The sequence below is a fragment of the Oncorhynchus tshawytscha genome, unplaced genomic scaffold (genome assembly GCF_018296145.1).
Source record: "Oncorhynchus tshawytscha isolate Ot180627B unplaced genomic scaffold, Otsh_v2.0 Un_contig_11280_pilon_pilon, whole genome shotgun sequence".
In the NCBI taxonomy this organism is placed as follows: Eukaryota; Metazoa; Chordata; class Actinopteri; order Salmoniformes; family Salmonidae; genus Oncorhynchus; species Oncorhynchus tshawytscha.
Genome location: NW_024609340.1, coordinates 107,501 through 127,294, shown reverse-complemented (window position 1 = coordinate 127,294; position 19,794 = coordinate 107,501). Strand labels below are relative to the sequence as shown.

Genomic DNA, 19,794 nt, shown 5'->3' with positions numbered 1-19,794 from the left:
CTGTAGGTTCCTACTGTTAGTTTAGTTTACTGTCCCTGTAGGTTCCTACTGTTAGTTTAGTTTACTGTCCCTGTAGGTTCCTACTGTTCGTTTAGTTTACTGTCTGTCCCTGTAGGTTCCTACTGTTAGTTTAGTTTACTGTCCCTGTAGGTTCCTACTGTTAGTTTAGTTTACTGTCTGTCCCTGTAGGTTCCTTCTGTTAGTTTAGTTTACTGTCCCTGTAGGTTCCTACTGTTAGTTTAGTTTACTGTCTGTCCCTGTAGGTTCCTACTGTTAGTTTAGTTTACTGTCCCTGTAGGTTCCTACTGTTAGTTTAGTTTACTGTCTGTCCCTGTAGGTTCCTACTGTTAGTTTAGTTTACTGTCTGTCCCTGTAGGTTCCTACTGTTAGTTTAGTTTACTGTCTGTCCCTGTAGGTTCCTACTGTTAGTTTAGTTTACTGTCCCTGTAGGTTCCTACTGTTAGTTTAGTTTACTGTCCCTGTAGGTTCCTACTGTTAGTTTAGTTTACTGTCCCTGTAGGGTCCTACTGTTAGTTTAGTTTACTGTCCCTGTAGGTTCCTACTGTTAGTTTAGTTTACTGTCTGTCCCTGTAGGTTCCTTCTGTTAGTTTAGTTTACTGTCCCTGTAGGTTCCTACTGTTAGTTTAGTTTACTGTCCCTGTAGGTTCCTACTGTTAGTTTAGTTTACTGTCCCTGTAGGTTCCTTCTGTTAGTTTAGTTTACTGTCTGTCCCTGTAGGTTCCTACTGTTAGTTTAGTTTACTGTCCCTGTAGGTTCCTACTGTTAGTTTAGTTTACTGTCTGTCCCTGTAGGTTCCTTCTGTTAGTTTAGTTTACTGTCCCTGTAGGTTCCTACTGTTAGTTTAGTTTACTGTCTGTCCCTGTAGGTTCCTACTGTTAGTTTAGTTTACTGTCTGTCCCTGTAGGTTCCTACTGTTAGTTTAGTTTACTGTCTGTCCCTGTAGGTTCCTACTGTTAGTTTAGTTTACTGTCCCTGTAGGTTCCTACTGTTAGTTTAGTTTACTGTCTGTCCCTGTAGGTTCCTACTGTTAGTTTAGTTTACTGTCTGTCCCTGTAGGTTCCTTCTGTTAGTTTAGTTTACTGTCTGTCCCTGTAGGTTCCTACTGTTAGTTTAGTTTACTGTCTGTCCCTGTAGGTTCCTACTGTTAGTTTAGTTTACTGTCTGTCCCTGTAGGTTCCTACTGTTAGTTTAGTTTACTGTCTGTCCCTGTAGGTTCCTACTGTTAGTTTAGTTTACTGTCCCTGTAGGTTCCTACTGTTAGTTTAGTTTACTGTCTGTCCCTGTAGGTTCCTACTGTTAGTTTAGTTTACTGTCTGTCCCTGTAGGTTCCTTCTGTTAGTTTAGTTTATTGTCTGTCCCTGTAGGTTCCTACTGTTAGTTTAGTTTACTGTCTGTCCCTGTAGGTTCCTACTGTTAGTTTAGTTTACTGTCTGTCCCTGTAGGTTCCTACTGTTAGTTTAGTTTACTGTCTGTCCCTGTAGGTTCCTACTGTTAGTTTAGTTTACTGTCTGTCCCTGTAGGTTCCTACTGTTAGTTTAGTTTACTGTCCCTGTAGGTTCCTACTGTTAGTTTAGTTTACTGTCCCTGTAGGTTCCTTCTGTTAGTTTAGTTTACTGTCCCTGTAGGTTCCTACTGTTAGTTTAGTTTACTGTCTGTCCCTGTAGGTTCCTACTGTTAGTTTAGTTTACTGTCTGTCCCTGTAGGTTCCTACTGTTAGTTTAGTTTACTGTCCCTGTAGGTTCCTTCTGTTAGTTTAGTTTACTGTCTGTCCCTGTAGGTTCCTACTGTTAGTTTAGTTTACTGTCTGTCCCTGTAGGTTCCTACTGTTAGTTTAGTTTACTGTCCCTGTAGGTTCCTACTGTTAGTTTAGTTTACTGTCCCTGTAGGTTCCTACTGTTAGTTTAGTTTACTGTCTGTCCCTGTAGGTTCCTACTGTTAGTTTAGTTTACTGTCCCTGTAGGTTCCTACTGTTAGTTTAGTTTACTGTCCCTGTAGGTTAGTTAATTTACTGTCCCTGTAGGTTCCTTCTGTTAGTTTAGTTTACTGTCCCTGTAGGTTATTTTTGTTTCTCACACGTACAGACACACTGAACTCGTTTCCCTCAGCCCATTGTTACAGGGTTTCCTACACACACACACACCACACACACACACACACACACACCGACCGACACTATTGATATACGGGTTGACTCATAACCTGCAGTCCTCCAGATCTGAATTGCTTCTCATAATCAGCTCTCGTTGTCAGTAAAATTCCTGCATCCAGGAGGTGTCTTTCTATCAGCAGACATCACTCTGACTGATGTGACGCCACTTCTCTGGTGGTTATTATTATCAGGTAAAACGCTAGATTAACTTCATGCAGAACATTAGGAAATATAGCTAGCTACATTTTGTTTCTATGGTAAACATTAGGGTAATATAGCTAGCTACATTTGTTTCTATGGTAAACATTAGGAATTATAGTGGCTACATTTGTTTCTATGGTAAACATTAGGAATTATAGCTAGCTACATTTGTTTCTATGGTAAACATTAGGAATTATAGCTAGCTACATTTGTTTCTATGGTAAACATTAGGAATTATAGTGGCTACATTTGTTTCTATGGTAAACATTAGGAATTATAGCTAGCTACATTTGTTTCTATGGTAAACATTAGGAAATATAGCTAGCTACATTTGTTTCTATGGTAAACATTAGGAAATATAGCTGTCTCCATTTGTTTCTATGGTAAACATTAGGAAATATAGCTGTCTCCATTTGTTTCTATGGTAAACATTAGGAAATATAGCTGTCTCCATTTGTTTCTATGGTAAACATGAGGAAATATAGCTAGCTACATTTGTTTCTATGGTAAACATTAGGAAATATAGCTGTCTCCATTTGTTTCTATGGTAAACATGAGGAAATATAGCTAGCTACATTTGTTTCTATGGTAAACATTAGAAATACGATGGCCTTGCTTCGTTTTTTCAGAATGAAGCATTTCTTGCAGTAAAATGACACATCAAACATAGGCCTCATTTTGATTTGGGAACAGGAGTGGAGAAATAGGATTTATTTCTGCATCTTGAGAGAATGTGAAGTTAACACCTCTATAGATGGGTTCTATCAGCATCATAGGAGCTGCTAGTAGTTAACACCTCTACAGATGGGTTCTATCAGCATCATAGGAGCTGCTAGTAGTTAACACCTCTATAGATGGGTTCTATCAGCATCATAGGAGCTGCTAGTAGTTAACACCTCTATAGATGGGACCTATCAGCATCATAGGAGCTGCTAGTAGTTAACACCTCTACAGATGGGACCTATCAGCATCATAGGAGCTGCTAGTAGTTAACACCTCTATAGATGGGTTCTATCAGCATCATAAGATATATGCATCCAAGCCAAACTGAAATCAGAAACACTTTATTGCATTTTTCTCCCTGGATTGTAAATGTCTTTGGTCCATGAATGAAGCAACGATCACAGAACTTGACCAATGTCCACTAGATTGAAGTGTTCATTCTATTGATTTATGACATTTTATCCCGGTGAACAAAGGATTAGTTTAGTCTTCTAGGGCAACGAGTAATGACAGATGAGAAGCTGCGTGTATTTAATCAACTAATAAATAAAAAATTTCAGAAATTATAAGCTGAAATGTGTCTTAAGCAAAAACAATTCTGGTTCTGCCATCTCTGACTGTAGCCTACAGCACATATTATCTATATTATCAGGTTGTTGATGGGTTATTAGACCGCTATGTTCTATATTATCAGGTTGTTGATGGGTTATTAGACAGCTGACCCACATGTTATCTATATTATCAGGTTGTTGATGGGTTATTAGACAGCTATGTTCTATATTATCAGGTTGTTGATGGGTTATTAGACAGCTGACCCACATGTTATCTATATTATCAGGTTGTTGATGGGTTATTAGACAGCTATGTTCTATATTATCAGGTTGTTGATGGGTTATTAGACAGCTATGTTCTATATTATCAGGTTGTTGATGGGTTATTAGACAGCTATGTTCTATATTATCAGGTTGTTGATGGGTTATTAGACAGCTAAGTTCTATATTATCAGGTTGTTGATGGGTTATTAGACAGCTGACCCACATGTCATCTATATTATCAGGTTGTTGATGGGTTATTAGACAGCCGACCCACATGTTACCTATATTATCAGGTTGTTGATGGGTTATTAGACAGCTGACCCACATGTTATCTATATTATCAGGTTGTTGATGGGTTATTAGACAGCTATGTTCTATATTATCAGGTTGTTGATGGGTTATTAGACAGCTGACCCACATGTTATCTATATTATCAGGTTGTTGATGGGTTATTAGACAGCCGACCCACGCACCACTAACACAGTCTCTCTCTCCCGCTGTGTTCTGGTAGGTTCTCTGGGATCGCTGCTGAATTGTTCCAGGAAGGGAAATAAACACAACAAACCCTTAGCTCTAAGTGGCACCCTATTCCCTATGTAGTGCACTACTTTAGACCAGGGCCTATAGGGTAGTAGTGCACTACTTTAGACCAGGGTCCTATAGGGTAGTAGTGCACTACTTTAGACCAGGGCCCTATAGGGTTGTAGTGCACTACTTTAGACCAGGACCCTATAGGGAAGTAGTGCACTACTTTAGACCAGGGCCCTATAGGGTAGTAGTGCACTACTTTAGACCAGGGCCCTATAGGGAAGTAGTGCACTACATTAGACCAGGGCCCTATAGGGAAGTAGTGCACTACTTTAGACCAGGGCCCTATAGGGAAGTAGTGCACTACTTTAGACCAGGGCCCTATAGGGTAGTAGTGCACTACTTTAGACCAGGACCTATAGGGTAGTAGTGCACTACTTTAGACCAGGGCCCTATAGGGAAGTAGTACACTACTTTAGACCAGGGTCTATAGGTTAGTAGTACACTACTTTAGACCAGGGTCTATAGGGTAGTAGTACACTACTTTAGACCAGGGTCTATAGGGTAGTAGTGCACTACTTTAGACCAGGGTCTATAGGGTAGTAGTGCACTACTTTAGACCAGGGTCTATAGGTTAGTAGTACACTACTTTAGACCAGGGTCTATAGGGTAGTAGTGCACTACTTTAGACCCGGGCCCTATATGGAAGTAGTACACTACTTTAGACCAGGGTCTATAGGTTAGTAGTACACTACTTTAGACCAGGGCCTATAGGTTAGTAGTACACTACTTTAGACCAGGGTCTATAAGGTAGTAGTGCACTACTTTAGACCAGGGCCTATAGGGTAGTAGTACACTACTTTAGACCAGGGTCTATAGTGTAGTAGTGCACTACTTTAGACCAGGGCCCTATAGGGAAGTAGTGAACAATGTAAGGAGTAGGGTGCCTTGTTGTTGTGAGAAAACAAGTGTGGAATGAATGGAGGCAGGCAGCAGAAGGGATTTGATTACATTTCCAGGAACTCTCCTCACGGATAATGTGGAGGTTGCTGATTGATTGATACCGGACTGGTTACAAATCATTTCAGGGCCAGTCCAATGATTCCTGGTCGCAACTGCAACCAACACACAATCACGCAGTCACACCAGTATACACAGTCACACTTTCTCAGTCTGTAATACATACAGTGGGGCAAAACAGTATTTAGTCAGCCATCAATTGTGCAAGTTCTCCCACTTAAAAAGATGAGAGAGGCCTGTAATTTTCATCATAGATACACTTCAACTATGACAGACAAAATGAGAAGGAAAAAATCCAGAAAATCACATTGTAGTATTTTTAATGAATTTATTTGCAAATTATGGTGGAAAATAAGTTTTGTGTCTCAAATGGCACCCTATTCTCCCTATCCAGTGTCCCAACTGGCACCCTATTCTCCCTATCCAGGGTCTGTCCCAACTGGCACCCTATTCTCCCTATCCAGTGTCCCAAATGGCACCCTATTCTCCCTATCCAGTGTCCCAACTGGCACCCTATTCTCCCTATCCAGGGTCTGTCCCAACTGGCACCCTATTCTCCCTATCCAGTGTCTCAAATGGCACCCTATTCTCCCTATCCAGTGTTTCAAATGGCACCCTATTCTCCCTATCCAGTGTCCCAAATGGCACCCTATTCTCCCTATCCAGAGTCTGTCCCAACTGGCACCCTATTCTCCCTATCCAGGGTCTGTCCCAACTGGCACTCTATTCTCCCTATCCAGTGTCCCAAATGGCACCCTATTCTCCCTATCCAGTGTCTCAAATGGCACCCTATTCTCCCTATCCAGGGTCTCAAATGGCACCTTATTCTCTCTATCCAGTGTCTCAAATGGCACCCTATTCTCCCTATCCAGGGTCTCAACTGGCACCCTATTCTCCCTATCCAGTGCACTACGTTTAACCAGCTCCATAGGTCTCTGGTCAGAAATAGTGCACTACATAGGGAATAGTGTGCAATTTGGGCTGAGCTTGAGTCTCAGTTCATTGTGTCAGTACAGCATAAGCTCCAATAGATCGGGGAAGAGTTAATTCTGTTAAATATACCCGCCTGGTGGGGTGGAGGGATACCCGTGGTGACAAGGCCTTTTAAATGATGCTGTCATTCACCTTGGTAAAGTAGTCCCATCGACCGGGGGGCCCTGCATGGTATCCTTCCCCCAGCAGGAGAGGAGAGGTAGAGTCCTCCCCAACCTTACTGCAAGTGGTGTGTGTGGTGGGGAGAACATATGTTGTCTTGGTTGTTGATGACTGTGGTTGCAGCAGATATGATATGTGTCAGTCTGTGTGTGTGTGTGTGTGTGGTGGGGAGAACATATGTTGTCTTGGTTGTTGATGACTGTGGTTGCAGCAGATATGATATGTGTCAGTCTGTGTGTGTGTGTGTGTGTGGTGGGGAGAACATATGTTGTCTTGGTTGTTGATGACTGTGTTTGCAGCAGATATGATATGTGTCTGTGTGTGTGTGTGTGTGTGTGTGTGTGTGTGTGTGTGTGTGTGTGTGTGTGTGGTGGGTAAAACATATGGTGTCTTGTTGTTGATGACTGTGTTTGCAGCAGATATGATATGTGTCAGTGTGTGTGTGTGTGTGTGTGTGTGTGTGTGTGTGTGTGTGTGTGGTGGGTAGAACATAGGTTGTCTTGGTTGTTGATGACTGTGTTTGCAGCAGATATGATATGTGTCAGTCTGTGTGTGGGTGTTCTGTGAGCTTGGCTGCCGCTATGTTTTTAGTATGACACCCACACAACCATCCTGCCACACAGGAGACACACGTCTTATTTCCTTTTCCTGTCCTTTTAATAGCCTCGTCTCTTCTTCTCTCCCCTCAGCAATCTACAATTACGATGTCCGTGGAGACGAGGAGCTGTCGCTACAGATTGGAGACACAGTCCACATACTAGAGACATATGAAGGTAGGAACACACTGACTGATGACACAGTCCACATACTAGAGACATATGAAGGTAGGAACATACTGACTGATGACACAGTCCACATACTAGAGACATATGAAGGTAGGAACACACTGACTGATGACACAGTCCACATACTAGAGACATATGAAGGAAGGAACACACTGATGACACAGTCCACATACTAAAGACATATGAAGGTAAGGGACACACTGATGACACAGTCCACATACTAAAGACATATGAAGGTAGGAACACACTGACTGATGACACAGTCCACATACTAGAGACATATGAAGGTAAGGAACACAGTGATGACACAGTCCACATACTAAAGACATATGAAGGTAAGGGACACACTGATGACACAGTCCACATACTAAAGACATATGAAGGTAGGAACACACTGACTGATGACACACTCCACATACTACAGACATATGAAGGTATATTGTATGTTTATAAGGGCACGCTAAGTGACGACAGTCCCGATCAGGTTACCAAGGATAATTGCAGGTGATTCCGTCGTTCTCAGTGACGCAGGTGTTTTGGTAGATGTCTCCATTAAACTCGTAGCTGATCTGTGCTCCCTGTCAGAATGTTTCAGATATGACCCCCTCCGTCGTTGTGTTTTGGAGATGACAGCGTGATGCTAATGCTAGGTGTTGCTTCCTTTTGCCGTGTAATATGTCCCGTTGTCTTCACCTCCAGGCTGGTACAGAGGTCACAGGCTGAGGAGGAAGTCCAAGAAAGTGAGTTGATATATATTTTTGTAACATTCAAACGGTTTAGTTTCATCTCAGCGGTTCCCTTCGTCTATTCAGGGGTGTTGGAGCGTCATTCCAACATCTAAAATCTAAACAAGTTGAGCTCAGTCTTTTGTTAGTCATAATGTGATATACTATGATGTGAATATGGTGTAACGTCGATAACAAATCAAATATTATTTCTGTCTCAGTGTTTTGTGTGTCCTTTCTTTCCCTTCTGCAATGGACTCAGGATGCCATTTAACCTCATGAAATGACCGATCTGAGGTCAAAACAAGTTCAGGCTTCACATCGCCTGTCCTGTATCAATCTATTTATTGTGTGTCCTGTCTTTCCCGCCTTCTGTTCCAGGGGATCTTTCCTGCCTGTTACATTCACCTCAAGGAGGCCACCGTTGAAGGCAATGGGTCAGTGCTGATTCTGTTCATTTTGTATTTTTTTTTAGGATGTTTTGACACTTTATTGAGACTACATGGGAATCAGATGGGGAGGCTGGCTGGAGGCAGAAATAGAGTGAAAAGGTGGTTCCGGGGATTGAACCCTGGTCTCCAGTCGGACTCGTATAGAAAAGGTGGTTCCGGGGATTGAACCCTGGTCTCCAGTTGGACTCGTATAGAAAAGGTGGTTCCGGGGATTGAACCCTGGTATCCAGTGGGGACTGAAAAATGTGACTTGTACCGACAGTTACATGTGACTTGTACCGACACCCAACCATGGCTCTAGTGCTGCTTCCAATGGTATTCTACTGAATTATTTTGGGAGTGTAGAATGAGCAATTTGAGATTATTGTATGAATCAAATGGACAACTTGAGATGATTGCTTCCACCTTCAATTTATGTAGTTGTTGTAAACTTGCCCTGGTCCCAGATCTGATCTCACTATCTTGGTCCCAGATCTGATCTGGGACCAGGCTAGAGAGATCAGATCTGGGACCAGGGCTAGTGAGATCAGATGTGAGACCAGGGATAGTGAGATCTGATCTGGGACCAGGCTAGAGAGATCTGATCTGGGACCAGGGCTAGTGAGATCAGATCTGGGACTAGGGATAGTGAGATCTGATCTGGGACCAGGCTAGAGAGATCTGATCTGGCACCAGGCTAGAGAGATCTGATCTGGGACTAGGGATAGTGAGATCTGATCTGGGACCAGGCTAGAGAGATCAGATCTGGGACCAGGGCTAGTGAGATCAGATGTGAGACCAGGGATAGTGAGATCTGATCTGGGACCAGGCTAGAGAGATCTGATCTGGCACCAGGCTAGTGAGATCAGATCTGGGACTAGGGATAGTGAGATCAGATCTGGGACCAGGGCTAGTGAGATCAGATGTGAGACCAGGGATAGTGAGATCTGATCTGGGACCAGGCTAGAGAGATCTGATCTGGCACCAGGCTAGTGAGATCAGATCTGGGACTAGGGATAGTGAGATCTGATCTGGGACTAGGCTAGAGAGATCTGATCTGGCACCAGGCTAGAGATCTGATCTGGCACCAGGCTAGAGAGATCTGATCTGGGACTAGGGATAGTGAGATCTGATCTGGGACTAGGGATAGTGAGATCAGATCTGGGACCAGGGCTAGTGAGATCAGATCTGGGACCAGGGATAGTGAGATCAGATCTGGGACCAGGGCTAGTGAGATCTGATCTGGGACTAGGCTAGAGAGATCTGATCTGGCACCAGGCTAGAGAGATCTGATCTGGCACCAGGCTAGAGAGATCTGATCTGGGACTAGGGATAGTGAGATCTGATCTGGGACTAGGGATAGTGAGATCAGATCTGGGACCAGGGCTAGTGAGATCAGATCTGGGACCAGGGATAGTGAGATCAGATCTGGGACCAGGGCTAGTGAGATCAGATCTGGGACCAGGGCTAGTGAGATCAGATCTGGGACCAGAATACTGTAAACTGGAGTATGAGTAACTGCTAGGTTGTGGAGTATTTGGTTGCGGTCTGACGTAGTGATACGTGGCCCTTCTTCACTGGTTTGCACGGCTTCTTGGACGGCATCACTGCACCAATCAGCATTCAGATCACGTCCCAGTTTTAGTATTTCATTTTCAGAAGAACAACTAACATTTGAAAAGCCTTTTAAGCTGGGAAATAATCAACTGAAGGAAGTAGTTTCAAAAGTAGTTTTGACGAGGATATTTCTGACAGAAATAAACGTCACATTTTGTTTTAAAATGCCGTAGTAGTCAGTACACAGTGTGAGACTAATTAGAATTCCAATTAAAAACCAGTCAGAATCCAGTTTTGATGCCAGTAAACTCCAGGATCAACAGATGTTTTAGACTGAGCTCTCTGTAATGTGAAATATTGATTTTTTTTTTAAATGATTTGCACGGCGAAGGGAGAACTCTGACTCGGCTCATATCGCTTTCCAACAAACAACATTAAAGATTTAGCAGTATGTCTGCAGAAAAGAGATTACGTTGTATGACATATAGGATACCTCTTCTAGAGGGACAGTAGAGTACTCTGTATAACATATAGGTTACCTCTTCTAGAGGGACAGTAGAGTACTCTGTATAACATATAGGATACCTCTTCTAGAGGGACAGTAGAGTACTCTGTATAACATATAGGTTACCTCTTCTAGAGGGACAGTAGAGTACTCTGTATAACATATAGGTTACCTATTCCCTGACTGTTATCATGTGTAACCCATCCCTGACTGTTGTTGTCATGTGTAACCCATCCCTGACTGTTGTTGTCATGTGTAACCCATCCCTGACTGTTGTTGTCATGTGTAACCCATCCCTGACTGTTGTTGTCATGTGTAACCCATCCCTGACTGTTATCATGTGTAACCCATCCCTGACTGTTGTTGTCATGTGTTACCCATCCCTCCTGACTGTTGTTGTCATGTGTAACCCATCCCTGACTGTTGTTGTCATGTGTAACCCATCCCTGACTGTTGTTGTCATGTGTAACCCATCCCTGACTGTTGTTGTCATGTGTAACCCATCCCTGACTGTTGTTGTCATGTGTAACCCATCCCTGACTGTTGTTGTCATGTGTAACCCATCCCTGACTGTTGTTGTCATGTGTAACCCATCCCTGACTGTTGTTGTCATGTGTAACCCATCCCTGACTGTTGTTGTCATGTGTAACCCATCCCTGGCTGTTGTTGTTATCATGTGTAACCCATCCCTGACTGTTGTTGTCATGTGTAACCCATCCCTGACTGTTGTTGTCATGTGTAACCCATCCCTGACTGTTGTTGTCATGTGTAACCCATCCCTGACTGTTGTTGTCATATCCAATTAGAATGAGGAATTGACTCGACTCAACAGTTTAGAGTAACACACATTTTAGGTGCTGCGTTCAGAAGGCCTCTACTGGATCATTTTAAAAACCATCCCATGATGCTTTGCAGTGCAATGTATTTTAAGAAGCAGCGGAGGGTCAGAGGAAACGGCGTTTCGGGGCGACAGCCTACGTCACGTGTGATCCACCCACTGACCATCTGTCTGTATCTTCAGGCACAAGGAGACGGTGATTCCCAACGAGCTGCCTCTGGTCCAGGAGGTCACCACCACCCTGCGGGAGTGGGCTTCCATATGGAGAGACCTCTACGTGGTGAGTGGAGTGAGTCACGTATCTACACGCCTAATCTCTCTCTTCTGAAGTTACCTCATTGTCTCCATGATCAGTGTGTGGGTTTCTCTCTTGTCCCCATGATCAGTGTGTGGGTTTCTCTCTTGTCTCCGTGAGCAGTGTGTGGGTTTCTCTCTCGTCTCCGTGAGCAGTGTGTGGGTTTCTCTTGTCTCCGTGAGCAGTGTGTGGGTTTCTCTCTCGTCTCCGTGAGCAGTGTGTGGGTTTCTCTCTCGTCTCCGTGAGCAGTGTGTGGGTTTCTCTCTTGTCTCCGTGATCGGTGTGTGGGTTTCTCTCTTGTCCCCATGAGCAGTGTGTGGGTTTCTCTCTTGTCCCCATGATCAGTGTGTGGGTTTCTCTCTTGTCCCCATGAGCAGTGTGTGGGTTTCTCTCCTCCATGATCAGTGTGTGGGTTTCTCTCTTGTCCCCATGAGCAGTGTGTGGGTTTCTCTCTTGTCCCCATGAGCAGTGTGTGGGTTTCTCTCTTGTCCCCATGAGCAGTGTGTGGGTTTCTCTCTCCCCCATGAGCAGTGTGTGGGTTTCTCTCTCGTCTCCGTGAGCAGTGTGTGGGTTTCTCTCTCGTCTCCGTGAGCAGTGTGTGGGTTTCTCTCTCGTCTCCGTGAGCAGTGTGTGGGTTTCTCTCTCGTCCCCATGAGCAGTGTGTGGGTTTCTCTCTCGTCCCCATGAGCAGTGTGTGGGTTTCTCTCGTCTCCGTGAGCAGTGTGTGGGTTTCTCTCGTGTCTGTAGTAATCTCATTGTACCCATGAACCTGCAACCACATCACCCAGATGTGCCTTGTAGAATGTTGGATGGTATACCGTAAACACAAGGGACTTCCTTATTGTCTCTGTTATTGAGTGTTGGGTCAGATTGTTCATGAGGTGTGTATGATTGTTTGTGTGCTGGTGTTACAGGGGGACAGGCGTGAGATGTTTAACTCAGTCAGGGACATGATCTATGACCTGATCGAGTGGCGATCTCAGATCCTGTCAGGGACGCTCCCACAAGACGAGCTGACTGAGCTTAAACAGAGAGTCACCTCTAAGATCGACTACGGGAACAAGTAAGGAACTGCTGTGTCTCTCTCTCTCTCATCCCTCTCTCTCTCCCTCCATCTCTCTCTCTCCCTCCATCTCTCTCTCTCTCTTCCTCCATCTCTCTCCCTCCAGCTCTCTCTCTCTCTCTCTCTCTCAAGTACATTATGAAAGAGCAATTTATCAAGCAGTAATTTTACTAGGACTGTCTGGTATTGGTCTGAGTGGGGGAGGGGAAAACTAGCTGTTATTGGCAGAGAGGTTTGGAACAATCTTCCTTATTGGTCAGTTAACTAGTTAGTGATGTCACCAGGCAGGCCAAACCTCCATCCCACTACTACAGGCTGACATGTCAGGTGGTCTATCCAAACAGCTCTTACAATAAAAGGGCACAGTTATAATTTTCCCAGCATTATTCCATCCTCCATAGTGTGAAAATATATAAGAAAACACAGAGAATGTCACATTTTTGACTGCGCTGGGCCTTTAACCCCTTTTTTAAAATCAGGTAAGTCGAGCCTATATCATAGGGGTTTAGTTACTACTGTAGTCCATCACACACTATGGTGCCTATTGCCGGTCCTGCAGGGGTCTTTTGTGGTCCAGACAATGAGCTGGAAATGGAAGAGGTGAGCTGGGCTTCCCTGGTGTGATGACAATTCCAACACTGCGAGGTGGAGAAATGTCTTTGGCAGGGGAGCAGAGTGGAACACATAGATTAGCTTCCAGCACCGTTCACCCCCGAGTGGGATTCTGTCGCGGCTGAAAAACAGAGCTCTAGAGATGGAGGAGGAGCTGAAAAACAGAGCTCTAGAGATGGAGGAGGAGGAGGAGCTGAAAAACAGAGCTTTAAGATGGAGGTGTTGAAAAACAGAGCTCTAGAGATGGAGGAGGAGCTGAAAAACAGAGCTCTAGAGATGGAGGATGAGGAGGAGCTGAAAAACAGAGCTCTAGAGATGGAGGAGCTGAAAACAGAGCTCTAGAGATGGAGGAGCTGAAAACAGAGCTCTAGAGATGGAGGAGCTGAAAAACAGAGCTCTAGAGATGGAGGAGCTGAAAACAGAGCTCTAGAGATGGAGGAGCTGAAAACAGAGCTCTAGAGATGGAGGAGCTGAAAAACAGAGCTCTAGAGATGGAGGAGGAGCTGAAAAACAGAGCTCTAGAGATGGAGGAGGAGCTGAAAAACAGAGCTCTAGAGATGGAGGAGGAGCTGAAAAACAGAGCTCTAGAGATGGAGGAGGAGGAGCTTCTGAAAAACAGAGCTTTAGAGATGGAGGAGCTGAAAAACAGAGCTCTAGAGGAGGAGGATGAGGAGCTGAAACAGAGCTCTAGAGATGGAGGAGGAGCTAAAAACAGAGCTCTAAAGATGGAGGAGGAGTTGAAAACAGAGCTCTAGAGATGGAAGAGCTGAAAAACAGAGCTCTAGAGGAGGAGGATGAGGAGCTGAAACAGAGCTCTAGAGATGGAGGAGGAGCTAAAAACAGAGCTCTAAAGATGGAGGAGCTGAGAAACAGAGCTAGAAATGGAGGAGCTGAAACAGAGCTCTAGTTATGGATGAGGAGGAGGAGCTGCAAAACAGAGCTCTAGAGTTGGAAGAGGAGAAGGAGCTGAAAAACAGAGCTCTAGTTATGGACAAGGAGGAGGAGCTGAAAAACAGCTCTAGAGATGGAGAAGGATGAGGAGGAGCTGAAACAGAGCTCTAGAAATGGAGGAGGAGCTGAAAAACAGAGCTCTAGTTATGGACAAGATGGAGGAGCTGAAAAACAGAGCTCTAGAGATTGAGGAGGAGCTGAAAAACAGAGCTCTAGTTATGGGCAAGGAGGAGGAGCTGAAACAGAGCTCTAGAGATGGAGGAAGTGAAAAACAGAGCTCAGGAGATGGAGGAGGAGCTGGAAAAACAGAGCTCTAGAGATGGAGGAGGAGCTGAAAAACTGAGCTTTAGAGATGGAGGAGCTGAGAAACAGAGCTCTAGAAATGGAGGAGCTGAAAAACAGAGCTCTAGAGATGGAGGAGGAGCTGAAAAACAGAGCTCAAGTTATGGATGAGGAGGAGGAGCTGAAAAACAGAGCTCTAGAGATGGAGGAGGAGCTGAAAAACAGATCTCTAGAGGAGGAGCTTCTGAAAAACAGAGCTTTAGAGATGGAGGAGCTGAAAAACAGAGCTCTAGAGATGGAGGAGGAGGAGGAGGATGAGGAGGAGCTGAAACAGAGCTCTAGAGATGGAGGAGGAGCTAAAACAGAGCTCTAGAGATGGAGGAGGAGTTCAAAAACAGAGCTCTAGAGATGGAAGAGGAGAAGGAGCTGAAAAACAGAGCTTTAGAGATGGAGGAGCTGAGAAACAGAGCTCTAGAGATGGAGGAGGAGCTGAAAAACGGAGCTCTAGAGATGGAGGAGGAGGATGAGGAGGAGCTGAAACAGAGCTCTAGAGATGGAGGAGGAGCTAAAACAGAGCTCTAGAGATGGAGGAGGAGTTCAAAAACAGAGCTCTAGAGATGGAAGAGGAGAAGGAGCTGAAAAACAGAGCTTTAGAGATGGAGGAGCTGAGAAACAGAGCTCTAGAAATGGAGGAGCTGAAAAACAGAGCTCTAGAGACGGAGGAGGAGCTGAAAAACGGAGCTCAAGTTATGGACGAGGAGGAGCTGAAAAACAGATCTCTAGAGGAGGAGGAGGAGCTGAAAAACAGAGCTCTAGAGATGGAGAAGGAGCTGAAAAACAGATCTCTAGAGATGGAGGAGGAGCTAAAACAGAGCTCTAGAGATGGAAGAGGAGAAGGAGCTGAAAAACAGAGCTTTAGAGATGGAGGAGCTGAGAAACAGAGCTCTAGAAATGGAGGTGCTGAAAAACAGAGCTCTAGAGATGGAGGAGGAGCTGAAAAACAGAGCTCTAGAGATGGAGGAGGAGCTGAAAAACAGAGCTCTAGAGATGGAGAAGGAGCTGAAAAACAGAGCTCTAGAGATGGAGGAGGAGCTGAAAAACAGATCTCTAGAGATGGAGGAGCTGAAAAACAGATCTCTAGAGATGGAGGAGGAGCTGAAAAACAGAGCTCTAGAGATGGAGGAGGAGCTGAAAAACAGAGCTCTAGAGATGGAGAAGGAGCTGAGAAACAGATCTCTAGAGATGGAGGAGGAGGATGAGGAGGAGGAGCTGAAACAGAGCTCTAGAGATGGAGGAGGAGCTGAGAAACAGATCTCTAGAGATGGAGGAGGAGCTGAAAAACAGATCTCTAGAGATGGAGGAGGAGCTGAAAAACAGAGCTCTAGAAAGAAGAGCAGGAGGAAGCCCTGTATCTAGTCTCCCCTGCTGTCTCTGCCTGGGGGTTTGGCTCATATACTCCTGCTCCTCAGTCTCCCCTGCTGTCTCTGCCTGGGGGTTTGGCTCATATACTCCACCTCCCTGCTCCTCAGTCTCCCCCGCTGTCTCTGCCTGGGGTTTGGCTCATATACTCCACCTCCCTGCTCCTCAGTCTCCCCCGCTGTCTCTGCCTGGGGGTTTGGCTCATATACTCCACCTCCCTGCTCCTCAGTCTCCCCTGCTGTCTCTGCCTGGGGGTTTGGCTCATATACTCCACCTCCCTGCTCCTCAGTCTCCCCTGCTGTCTCTGCCTGGGGGTTTGGCTCATATACTCCACCTCCCTGCTCCTCAGTCTCCCCTGCTGTCTCTGCCTGGGGTTTGGCTCATATACTCCACCTCCCTGCTCCTCAGTCTCCCCTGCTGTCTCTGCCTGGGGGTTTGGCTCATATACTCCACCTCCCTGCTCCTCAGTCTCCCCTGCTGTCTCTGCCTGGGGGTTTGGCTCATATACTCCACCTCCCTGCTCCTCAGTCTCCCCTGCTGTCTCTGCCTGGGGGTTTGGCTCATATACTCCACCTCCCTGCTCCTCAGTCTCCCCTGCTGTCTCTGCCTGGGGGTTTGGCTCATATACTCCACCTCCCTGCTCCTCAGTCTCCCCTGCTGTCTCTGCCTGGGGTTTGGCTCATATACTCCACCTCCCTGCTCCTCAGTCTCCCCTGCTGTCTCTGCCTGGGGGTTTGGCTCATATACTCCACCTCCCTGCTCCTCAGTCTCCCCTGCTGTCTCTGCCTGGGGGTTTGGCTCATATACTCCACCTCCCTGCTCCTCAGTCTCCCCTGCTGTCTCTGCCTGGGGGTTTGGCTCCTATACTCCACCTCCCTGCTCCTCAGTCTCCCCTGCTGTCTCTGCCTGGGGTTTGGCTCATATACTCCACCTCCCTGCTCCTCAGTCTCCCCTGCTGTCTCTGCCTGGGGTTTGGCTCATATACTCCACCTCCCTGCTCCTCAGTCTCCCCTGCTGTCTCTGCCTGGGGTTTGGCTCATATACTCCACCTCCCTGCTCCTCAGTCTCCCCTGCTGTCTCTGCCTGGGGGTTTGGCTCATATACTCCACCTCCCTGCTCCTCAGTCTCCCCTGCTGTCTCTGCCTGGGGGTTTGGCTCATATACTCCACCTCCCTGCTCCTCAGTCTCCCCTGCTGTCTCTGCCTGGGGGTTTGGCTCATATACTCCACCTCCCTGCTCCTCAGTCTCCCCTGCTGTCTCTGCCTGGGGGTTTGGCTCATATACTCCACCTCCCTGCTCCTCAGTCTCCCCTGCTGTCTCTGCCTGGGGTTTGGCTCATATACTCCACCTCCCTGCTCCTCAGTCTCCCCTGCTGTCTCTGCCTGGGGGTTTGGCTCATATACTCCACCTCCCTGCTCCTCAGTCTCCCCTGCTGTCTCTGCCTGGGGGTTTGGCTCATATACTCCACCTCCCTGCTCCTCAGTCTCCCCTGCTGTCTCTGCCTGGGGTTTGGCTCATATACTCCACCTCCCTGCTCCTCAGTCTCCCCTGCTGTCTCTGCCTGGGGTTTGGCTCATATACTCCACCTCCCTGCTCCTCAGTCTCCCCTGCTGTCTCTGCCTGGGGTTTGGCTCATATACTCCACCTCCCTGCTCCTCAGTCTCCCCTGCTGTCTCTGCCTGGGGTTTGGCTCCTATACTCCACCTCCCTGCTCCTCAGTCTCCCCTGCTGTCTCTGCCTGGGGGTTTGGCTCATATACTCCACCTCCCTGCTCCTCAGTCTCCCCTGCTGTCTCTGCCTGGGGGTTTGGCTCATATACTCCACCTCCCTGCTCCTCAGTCTCCCCTGCTGTCTCTGCCTGGGGTTTGGCTCATATACTCCACCTCCCTGCTCCTCAGTCTCCCCTGCTGTCTCTGCCTGGGGGTTTGGCTCATATACTCCACCTCCCTGCTCCTCAGTCTCCCCTGCTGTCTCTGCCTGGGGTTTGGCTCATATACTCCACCTCCCTGCTCCTCAGTCTCCCCTGCTGTCTCTGCCTGGGGGTTTGGCTCATATACTCCACCTCCCTGCTCCTCAGTCTCCCTGCTGTCTCTGCCTGGGGTTTGGCTCATATACTCCACCTCCCTGCTCCTCAGTCTCCCCTGCTGTCTCTGCCTGGGGGTTTGGCTCATATACTCCACCTCCCTGCTCCTCAGTCTCCCCTGCTGTCTCTGCCTGGGGGTTTGGCTCATATACTCCACCTCCCTGCTCCTCAGTCTCCCCTGCTGTCTCTGCCTGGGGGTTTGGCTCATATACTCCACCTCCCTGCTCCTCAGTCTCCCCTGCTGTCTCTGCCTGGGGTTTGGCTCATATACTCCACCTCCCTGCTCCTCAGTCTCCCCTGCTGTCTCTGCCTGGGGGTTTGGCTCATATACTCCACCTCCCTGCTCCCTCAGTCTCCCCCTCCACCTCCCTGCTGTCTCTGCCTGGGGGTTTGGCTCATATACTCCACCTCCCTGCTCCTCAGTCTCCCCGCTGTCTCTGCCTGGGGTTTGGCTCATATACTCCACCTCCCTGCTCCTCAGTCTCCCCCGCTGTCTCTGCCTGGGGTTTGGCTCATATACTCCACCTCCCTGCTCCTCAGTCTCCCCCGCTGTCTCTGCCTGGGGTTTGGCTCATATACTCCACCTCCCTGCTCCTCAGTCTCCCCCAGTCTCTGCCTGGGGTTTGGCTCATATACTCCACCTCCCTGCTCCTCAGTCTCCCCGCTGTCTCTGCCTGGGGGTTTGGCTCATATACTCCACCTCCCTGCTCCTCAGTCTCCCCTGCTGTCTCTGCCTGGGGTTTGGCTCATATACTCCACCTCCCTGCTCCTCAGTCTCCCCTGCTGTCTCTGCCTGGGGTTTGGCTCATATACTCCACCTCCCTGCTCCTCAGTCTCCCCTGCTGTCTCTGCCTGGGGGTTTGGCTCATATACTCCACCTCCCTGCTCCTCAGTCTCCCCTGCTGTCTCTGCCTGGGGGTTTGGCTCATATACTCCACCTCCCTGCTCCTCAGTCTCCCCTGCTGTCTCTGCCTGGGGGTTTGGCTCATATACTCCACCTCCCTGCTCCTCAGTCTCCCCTGCTGTCTCTGCCTGGGGGTTTGGCTCATATACTCCACCTCCCTGCTCCTCAGTCTCCCCTGCTGTCTCTGCCTGGGGGTTTGGCTCATATACTCCACCTCCCTGCTCCTCAGTCTCCCCTGCTGTCTCTGCCTGGGGGTTTGGCTCATATACTCCACCTCCCTGCTCCTCAGTCTCCCCTGCTGTCTCTGCCTGGGGGTTTGGCTCATATACTCCAACTCCCTGCTCCTCAGTCTCCCCTGCTGTCTCTGCCTGGGGGTTTGGCTCATATACTCCACCTCCCTGCTCCTCAGTCTCGCCTGCTGTCTCTGCCTGGGGTTTGGCTCATATACTCCACCTCCCTGCTCCTCAGTCTCCCCTGCTGTCTCTGCCTGGGGTTTGGCTCATATACTCCACCTCCCTGCTCCTCAGTCTCCCCTGCTGTCTCTGCCTGGGGGTTTGGCTCATTACTCCACCTCCCTGCTCCTCAGTCTCCCCTGCTGTCTCTGCCTGGGGGTTTGGCTCATATACTCCACCTCCCTGCTCCTCAGTCTCCCCTGCTGTCTCTGCCTGGGGTTTGGCTCATATACTCCACCTCCCTGCTCCTCAGTCTCCCCTGCTGTCTCTGCCTGGGGGT

At 47.5% G+C, this 19,794-nt stretch overlaps 1 protein-coding gene across 1 annotated transcript in view; it reads left to right on the top strand.

Moving 5' to 3' along the window:
* Window positions 1–6,618: 6,618 nt before the first annotated feature.
* The window catches only part of LOC112241065 (dedicator of cytokinesis protein 1-like), a gene marked incomplete at its 3' end in the record, with an annotated part of 113,119 nt that continues 99,943 nt past the window's right edge, over window positions 6,619–19,794 (top strand). The window contains 6 exon segments of the mRNA XM_042314914.1: window positions 6,619–6,649; window positions 7,302–7,385; window positions 8,097–8,137; window positions 8,504–8,559; window positions 11,637–11,733; window positions 12,663–12,811. Of these exon segments, the coding sequence (XP_042170848.1) occupies window positions 6,619–6,649; window positions 7,302–7,385; window positions 8,097–8,137; window positions 8,504–8,559; window positions 11,637–11,733; window positions 12,663–12,811 (458 nt within the window).